Source organism: Bombus huntii, unplaced genomic scaffold (genome assembly GCF_024542735.1).
Source record: "Bombus huntii isolate Logan2020A unplaced genomic scaffold, iyBomHunt1.1 ctg00000098.1, whole genome shotgun sequence".
Classification (NCBI taxonomy): Eukaryota; Metazoa; Arthropoda; class Insecta; order Hymenoptera; family Apidae; genus Bombus; species Bombus huntii.
Window position 1 is genome coordinate 145,143 of NW_026099353.1, and position 9,627 is coordinate 154,769.

The window sequence follows — 9,627 nt, forward strand, 5'->3', positions numbered from 1 at the left end:
GATATAAAGGTAATGTACATCACATACACGTGTACTCTCATGCAACAAAATACAATTAGATTTAATAGTATAAGCTCTTTTATTCATCATAATAGATTGGAAATTTAAGTGTCTTACGAGGGTGAGTAAAAAGTTACCCGCTCTGTCGGTGTAGAATTTATTTTAAGCAATTGTCAAAAAAGACATACATCATTTTTTGACATAATCACTCGATTTCTGTATACACTTTGTCCATTTGCCGAAGGACCTTTATATTTTCTCATTAAAAAATGTTTTGGGCTGAGCTGCGAACCACGAATGCATCGTCGTCTTCACCTTTTCATCAGCTTTTTCGGCATCCATCTCGCACAAACTTTTTAAAATCCAAATCTGTCGTGTACTATTGCATAAGCAGAGCCGTGGCTGATTTGCAAATGATTTGCCACATTATCCACTGTCACTCGTCTATTCCATAGAGCATAAGTTCATGAGCACGTTCAATGTTGTCATCGTGGATGTGGACGGGCGTCCAGCTGTTTTTTCATAACACTTGTGCGATCTTCTTTGAACTTTTGTGCCCATTCAAACACACTTCGTGACAAAACACTTTCTCCATAATGTGCATTAAATCTTTGATAAATATAGGCATCAAACATAACCTCCGACCACAAGAAACGAATCACAGCATCCTGCACTGTTTTCCTGCAAATCACCATTGCAAAGCGCCATTACTCGCGCAACGGTCACAAACGAATTGACGTAACACAAAGAAACCTGCGCAGCAGCACTGAACAGATATTGACGTCATACGAAGAGTGCAGATGGATCAATACGGTCGACAGAAGTTTTAACTATCTGGAGTGCGGATAAATTTTTACTGAGAGTCGTATAGGAATCTATAATCTGTAAGTACACCTTTGGCTGAATGGAAATTTCTCTTACATATAGTCAAAAATGCAGAAACTGTGTATTGAATTGGAAAGTGATAAAAAATAAGTGAAGTTTCGAGGTTGCATGTGATTGCATGAGTACACAGGACGTTTTTAGCGAATAAAAAATAATTTTGAAAGACACGAGACTTATCTTGTATTTTATGCACTCTCTGTGTCCGAATTTCCAGAAGCTCTCTATCTTATGAAGTGTTTTAGATTAGCCGGAAAATTTTGTACGTACATACAAGAAGTATACGATCTAAGTGGAATATTCCATTATTCTCTTGATACAAAAGAAACGAAATTTACAGAACTTCTCAGAAAGTTGGTTTATTATTACCAAATTAATAGAATTAATATACGTTTATCATCTTTACATACCTAAGTTGTGGAGGTTTATCGTGCGTAAAAAATTAGTGTCGTTTCAAAGTTACATTTCGTACATTTTAAGCCTATAATTTGTAACGTACAAAACAATGTAAATTTGAGCTGTTTCTTATCTCCACAATAAGAAAATCCAACTTTACGTTTTTTACACAATGATATTTATGGAACAGTAATATCATATTATTGCATCGCTTGGAGAATGAAGTCAAGGTACGATGTGACCCTAGTGTAAACGCTGGGATACCCAGCTGTGCCGCACTTATAAACATAAGACACAATACCTATTAAATACGAGGTTAATTCATGTTGTATCAGCAGTGATCCGCCGCGGTCAGCCTGAAAGGATCGTTAAATTTTTAATCAAAGATACTGAAATATATCGATCGAATTGTATTGAAATTATACTTATATACAGTAATAATCTTCTATTGATTTGTGTATTGAAATACTCCAATTTATAACGTACATGTTATATGTATTTTGAGCAAAACTAAGATTAGAGGAAATTAGATTAAATACCATAACGAGGTGTGAGAAGTGGGCAAAACTATTAAATTGTGTTTATCTATTATTTTTAATGTTTAAGACGTCGATTTGATGTTAATTCGAATCGACGTGTCTTCAGATACCGTATAGTTTGTAGTAACTCTGTAACTTAATTACCGTACAAGAATCCTCTCCACCCTGAGCATGTTCGGCGCATATTATACCATCAGTGATATCAGGTGCATTAGGAAATTTGGAATAAGCTATTTTGCATTCGGCGTTCTTAATCACTGGCATTTGTACTTCCATTAATGCATTACGTCGTGGTCGTCCTACGAAGAAAATAAGAAAGATATTTAAGACTGGAACTATTTAATTTTATTATAAAATTGATATCACTTACTATATCTTAATGCTCCCGATCCAGCAACAAGGGGGTTATAGCCGACGAAGTTGCTCTTTCGTAGGGGCTCTTTCGTACAAATGGGATATACGTACCCTGAAAAATAAAAAAATAAATGAAAATGCAGGAAACTAATGACCAAAAGTATGAGAAAGAATTATACACGCTTTATGACACAATATATGTGTACAGTAAGAAATTTCAGGATATGATACTTCAGTAATACTCAATAGCATATATATATATATATATATATATATTTGAGGACTTACTCGAAAATGGCACCTCCTCCACCAATCTAAGAATGGCAATATTATGATTGTGTATGTTTTCTATTCCATCCATATGTGCACAATGTGCTGCGGTCAAAACATGCCTAGCCGATATCAGGGAACCTCCGCACTTCCATAGTGGTTTGTCTGGGTTTCGGGGATTACGAAAACCTAATGCAGCGATTCATGGCCAAGCGCCTAAAATGCAATAGTCATAGTTGTGAATATACATAATTTTTTCTCACATAACGAGTAACAACGATTATTACCTATTCGAAATTCGATCATACAGCAGACGATAAGTACATACGTACAAATACTCTGAAACAGAGATTTGATAAAGACAGAAATTAAATTTTTATTCCAGTGGAATACAAATTATTAAATAATTCTATATAATTTCTATTTGAACTATACTGAACTATAAAGTTCAAACGTGTAATTTCTGCCCTAACAGTTTTTGATCTCTATCCATATTATTACTCCTATATCAATTTTTTATTTCAAGCAAAAAGATACTCTTCCTAACATGAAGTAAAAGAAAGAAATAATTCAAGTTAATAAGTAAAGTTACTACCGATAAAATCATAGCATTATTATTTAGTCTAATTGAAATGTACATTGATGTGCTGTTTAATGCCTTTAAAGTTCATTCTTTGCAGTAAATGGCTTATTATTAATCGGAAAGAAAGACATAAAACGTACCAAGTTCAGCTGGTTTACCATCGACCACCCTGGTATGAGAGACGTTGCTAAAACCTCAGTATGGTGGTCGCAAAGCCTTATACTTATACACAGTTTTTATTAAAATTTCTCTCTTCTCTTTGTTTGGATCGTTCGGACAGCAAACGATCGTAACATTGCCCTGGTATCTGCACACTGATCGTCTATAAAAATCGGTGGCTGTACGGTACTGTATCTGCCATATTTCTTGCAGAGGTTTACATTTTCTGTAGTCAAGGCACCTGCCTTCTTGATTGTCCGGTGTGGTACATTCTGGATCAAACAATTTTAAAACATTTATACAGTTCAAAGATGCGTAAGAAAGCGACACCGATTACTCAACTTTCGAAGTAAAAAGCCGATCGAGTCCACCGGATTGCCCTACAGACACGTATTAATCCGTAAGAGTTAGTCATCATGTTGATAATAATTATCTAAAGAAACTTTTCACGTGAAAATATAAAATTTTAATTGATTAGATATTGTGTTAGCCATACTTAAGAAAGAAAATGAAAATGAATGAAATGAAAGAAAAGGACTACCTTCAACCTCATTTTTTAAATAAACACTTTGTCAGTTTTGCGGTAAATAAGTTCTTAGGAATTCAGGACAGTTTTTAGTGAATCATTTTGTTTCGACCGTTCGCGGAGAGACGCGATCGCGAGATAGCACGTCAACGAGAGTTGTAATTTCCCGTTACGATTAAATAATCGACGCCACGAACTGATCAGTTCAGTAGTTCAATGAAATTCCACAGAATTAACACAAATAAATTAATGTTTATTTCAACAACTTATTAACTAGAAAGATATAAATGGAACAAAAAAAATGTAACTGCGTTTTGGTTGATAAGTAATGCGCGACATACCACCTGTGTTGACGGTTCGACTTCTCGAAAAGTTCTGAACGCCTTTCGATTTTTTTCGTTTTTTCTGGAAGGCGACCCCCACTACGTTCGGATCACGCCACATTCTTTTACGCGAGGTAAAATAACGACCACGAGTCGACGTTTCTGGAAGTCGCCCTGCTTAATGAATCATGCGCTTGCCACTACAATGTTTGTTTGCCGGGCAGACGCGACGGTCCGTCTGCGACATTATAGTGCCGCGATCGATAGTTAAGAATATGACCTATGGTAAGCCGCATGGCGTAACATTCTCCCCCCGTTGAGAGGGTACCGATCAAACTAGCGAGGTGTGGTTGAAGTTCCCATCTTATTTCGTCTCGGTGGCTAGTTGTTCGGGTTTCTCGAGATCGGGTTGAATTGGCAGTGGGACAAGCCTTTTGACGCCCCGATCCAAAATGCTTTTTGCCGTCTGAACTGTAGCTGTCCGGATGACACTGTCACGACCGGCATACTTCAAATCCGACGGACTGACGATAGAGATAAAGCACTCGGCGACAATGTATATCGCTGAAGTGCCTAATGAACCATCAACATCCCAACGGTCCTTCCACCGAAGGTTCTAGAAGAAAGAGCACGTGGCAACGGTCGCGGACGCCTAGCAAATGCATGGACGGTGGGGATGTTGAGGGATGACAAAAGAAAGTAATCGGATCCGATCGAAAGTAAAATCATAAGAGTCAGTCTTAAAAAGTCACGCCCAGAGTTCGGAAGTAGATTGTAAAGTGTATTGATGTTAGAAAAAAAATAAAGTTTTCTTTTTTTTATTTTTTACCTCAAATTCCTTTTTTATTTTGTTATTTTACGTGACAACACCATCGGCGCCTGGATGAACTCGGCCCAGAGGCCAATGCATGGAGGGAACGTTGTCCTCTCTGAGGATGACGATTGTGCCCTTTTGGATGCTGTGTCCACCCTTGCTCCATTTATTGCGGTTGGTTAGCTCGTTCAAATACTCCTTATGCCAGCGGTTCCAAAAATGTTGTTTAAGCTGTTGGATATGCTGCCATTTGGAGAGTCGGTTCGATGGAATGTCTCTGAAATCTCGATCACGTAAGCACATTAATGAATCGCCAATGAGGAAATGTCCGGGAGTGAGGGCTAGGAGATCATTTGGATCGGTGGAGATAGGAGTTAGCGGGCGGGAATTGAGGACTGCTTCTATTTCTATGATAAGAGTATTACGGTGTTAAGCTCATATGTTTCTGTTTCTCCACTCGCGCTGCGCCATAATATCCTTTGATATTTCCGATCCTCTGGTCGTACGAGGAATTGCCGATACATTTTCTCGATCTCGCCAGTGAGTACGTACTGATGAGCGCGGAATCTAATTAATATACAAAATAAATTGTGAATTGATTCGAGAATATAGGATTTCCCCATTTTCATGATTATCGTGATTTTTGTATAAATATATTTTTGAAGATACTAATAATTAGGTACTTATAAATTAGTATTATCAATTATTTTGCATTTATAATTCCGCCTCTAGTATAAGTGTTAATTGAAAACTAACTTTATGTTTCAAAAAGTACTAGCAAAGTCGTTGAGTAACAAGCCACTGATGCTAACACAAATAGCATTGTCGTAATTAAATATTTCTAAATATTCATTTTTCATTTTGAACCTGTAGAAACAATTTATTATATATACTATTAGCTAAGTAATTGCATATTTAATTAAGTCGAAATATAAAACTTAGTTATTTTAATAATTTAAAAAATAAAAAACTGACAAACATTTCAATTTAATTTATGGTTGGAACAAAAGACATTTCATTAATTGAAATATTGCAACGCAGAGTACTTTCCAAAATACGCCGAGAGTATTCCTGATGGTGAAACGAGCGTTGCTTCATCGAACGCAGCTAAAGAAAACAACATCTATGTAGTTGGTGGTACGATGCCTGAAATAGAGGGCGATAAATTGTACAATACCTGTACTATTTGGGGTCCCGATGGAACTTTGATAGCAAAACACCGAAAGGTAAGTAATATATTCCTTTATGGCTTTGAATTTGAAAATATTGGGGCGAAGAAAGTGACTCTATCTAGGAATAATTTAGGAATATACATATGTACATACGTATACTATAACCAATTCTATAATTTACGGTTTATAAAATACGTTATGATACGGGAAACGCCCATTTTTGTTGTAATGTGTTTGTGTTGTATAAATTTTTCAAATACTTAAAATATTATTATACTTATTTTTTCTCCTTTTTAAACATTATTAAATGATAAGATTTTTTAATAAAAGAAAGTGATAAAAACGCTGTCAGTTATTAAATAAAAAATAATTAAAGTTTAGGAGTTGGTAACTTTGATATTAAATTACAAAAGTTGCAGCAATAGAATTAGCGACTACATTTTTATGTTATTAGGTACATCTATTCGACATCGACATTCCTAATAAGATTACTTTTCGAGAGAGTGATTCACTCAGTCCTGGTAACTCCCTAACGACGTTCGATGTGAAGGGCTGCAAAATAGGTATTGGCATTTGCTATGATATTAGATTCGAGGAAATGGCACGCATTTATCGGAACAAAGGTACAGTAACTTAATCGATCAATACTTAACTAGCAAAAAATTAAATATCTTTCTTAAATATATTCTATATAAAATTAATATAATCTGTAACTCTGTATAAACAGAAGCTTAATTTAAAAAAACCAGTATATTTGCTGAAAATGAAACAAATAAAAGAATTAAAAGCACAATAAGAGGACTGTCCTCGCATATTCAGAAATGATGGAATGTGAACCGTGCAACTACGAAGTTAATTGGTATTCGGTAGCTTCATATTTCCTGCTTCTCTGGGTTAGGTTGCCAAATGCTGATATATCCAGCGGCATTCAATATGACCACTGGACCACTGCACTGGTCATTACTTCAGCGTTTCAGAGCGAATGATAATCAATTATACGTTGCCTGCATATCACCGGCTCGTGTTCCTTAAGCAAGTTACGTCGCATGGGGACATACACAGTTGACCAATCCCTGGGGAAAGATTCTTTACGATTTGGAAACTCAAGAGAATATGGCAGTCACCGATATCAAAAAAAAAAAAAAACTGGCGAACCGTGTGTTACCACAACGAGACACGCGATGCTATTTGTCGCTTTAAATTGTGCCGCAACTCGTTTTTGAGATCTTTGCCAGGGGCGCGTTAAAACATGCTGAAAATATATTTCTGGCTTTTCTGGGGTTTAACTGAAATATGACAAATAACGTTGTAAAACATATGTACTTATGACTTACAGAGTAATTGAGTGTACAAAATATATAGTATACAAAATAGCCAGCGATTTAGGGCTTTAAAAGATCAAAAGGAAAGAAAAGGAAAGAAAAGAAGAAAGATAATATATTGTGGCAGTCTAAGTCGATCTAAGAAAATAGATAAAGGGAGGGAGGGGCAAAGCTAGTTAATCTGGAAAGAATCCAAGCGTCAATTTCAAGCATTTACAGAGAATCAAGCGGGCTGGTTAAAGTCGTGAGTTGAGCAATTATCCCGCGTTAGGTTCAATCAGGTTAGTCCCACGCGAAATTGATCCAACCATGCGAAAACGAGTGTATTCTGATTTCTGTCGCAGATACTTCTGGCTAGTGCAGTACCTACACGGTGGTTGTTGAAATAGCCGCTTCTCATCTATTTTCCCTAGCGCGGACATCATCCTTTGATCCCTTACGACTAACGAAGTTTTCTAAGATGTACGGCAGTTTGAGATTCTACTTGAAAATGATCATGATTGCGGTCTGTGTGTCGTCTGCTCTTCTTTTTGTCCTTCCGTTAAAGACTGGTAAGTTGATACTGATTAATTATGCGATCGAAACCCTATATAATGGCTACAAAAATGCCGCTAATATAATATTCCTTCTTTCTTGTATCTTCTTTCTTGTATCTTCTTTCTTGTATATATATCTTGTATATATATATATATATATATATATATATATATATATATATATATATATATATATATATATGTCGGGTCACGATTCGAATTTTGGGCGCGCGACGACTCTTCGTGTGGACTAGCCATCGTTTCACAAAGCCGAGATTTTATTTAGACATATATACAGGTCTATCACTAAGCTTAACAAATAATAAGTACAACTAATAATAAGTCTAACAAACACTAAGCCTAATGAATAATACGATCTACGAATAATTAAATTAAATAATACTATTAGCAATGTTTGAGTTCAAACGAATCCACGATCACCGGGATAACTCCTTACTAAGCGAAACTAACTTAGACGCAAATGCGATCGTCGAAAATGCTCGATGTATCACTGCGCCAAATACGATAAGGATAGGTTCGACAAAAACAAAGCTAAAATAGTTAGGTTCAACCTTGGCGATTTCGTGTTACGTAAAAACGAGGAAAGAAACCAGACGAAGTTAGATCCGAAATTCAGGGGTCCATTCGTAATAGCCGAGATTTTGGAAGGAGATAGATATACCCTAAAAACCTTAGACGGCAAACGATCATATAAGGACAGACACGACAGACTGAGAAAAATGCCAGAAGGTTGCGTCCCTGCTGAGTTAGACGTCTGCGGTGATGACAACGGCGGTGATAATAACGATGCAAGTACACTGACCTCAGAGGATCATTAACACTGCGTTGTGGTCATAGTAATACACCGAGTGGTTTTATGTGCTTTTGTTGTAACCCGTTGAGTGGGTTGATGTGTTTTTGTTGTAACCCGTTGAGTGGGTTGATGTGTTTTTGTTGTAACCCGTTGAGTGGGTTGATGTGTTTTTGTTGTAACCCGTTGAGTGGGTTGATGTGTTTTTGTTGTAACCCGTTGAGTGGGTTGATGTGTTTTTGTTGTAACCCGTTGAGTGGGTTGATGTGTTTTTGTTGTAACCCGTTGAGAGGGTTGATGTGTTTTTGTTGTAACCCGTTGAGTGGGCTTACGTGCTTTCTGGGTGTAATGCACCCAACGTGGCAATATGATCCAACAAACTGAGGTTCACCGGTGTACGAAATCGAAAATGATCTGTTGTGTCATTACGGTCTGGCTGGCGACTCACAGAACGCACCTAACACTTTGAATACAAATTATAACATTACAAATTCCTATTCTCTTTTATTTTTCTGTTGTCAAACCTCCGAACGAAACTTTGTTATTGCACTGGACCCTTGACTTACTTGGACATTTAGTTAAATCGCAAATAATGTCAGTTGTATCGAATCTAATGTAAGAAATACGATATTTTAGTTACACACGAGGACGTGTGATAGTCAGGATGGCCGTGTCGGAGATGAAAGAACACCGGAGCCTTTGGAATTTTGGATAATCCCGCAACATTGTAACCTAGAGTCTACTATAGCTGTAATTGAACAATTGTAGTTATTCAACCCGATTGTAATTATTCGAGAATTGTGATAATGAGCTTGGGTTCGAGGCGACAGTCAGTCGCCGAACGTAGCCGCGGTCACGGGATGAACGCTTTGCCTAACAAAGGTATGAAGTAATTCTATAGCTCTCCTTAAAAGAAATATTTGTGGCGACACGCGACAGT

The 9,627-nt window shown here is 36.8% G+C and overlaps 1 protein-coding gene across 1 annotated transcript; it reads right to left on the minus strand.

The window, feature by feature from the left end:
- Window positions 1-1,371: 1,371 nt before the first annotated feature.
- LOC126876836 (venom serine protease Bi-VSP-like) lies at window positions 1,372-2,110 on the minus strand. The gene is made up of 2 exons (XM_050639702.1): window positions 1,962-2,110; window positions 1,372-1,634 (listed from the first exon to the last, which is right to left on the minus strand). The coding sequence occupies exons 1-2, from the start codon at window positions 2,091-2,093 to the stop codon at window positions 1,479-1,481; spliced, it is 288 nt and encodes a 95-aa protein (XP_050495659.1). The 5' UTR covers window positions 2,094-2,110; the 3' UTR covers window positions 1,372-1,478.
- Between the last annotated feature and the right edge of the window lie 7,517 nt (window positions 2,111-9,627).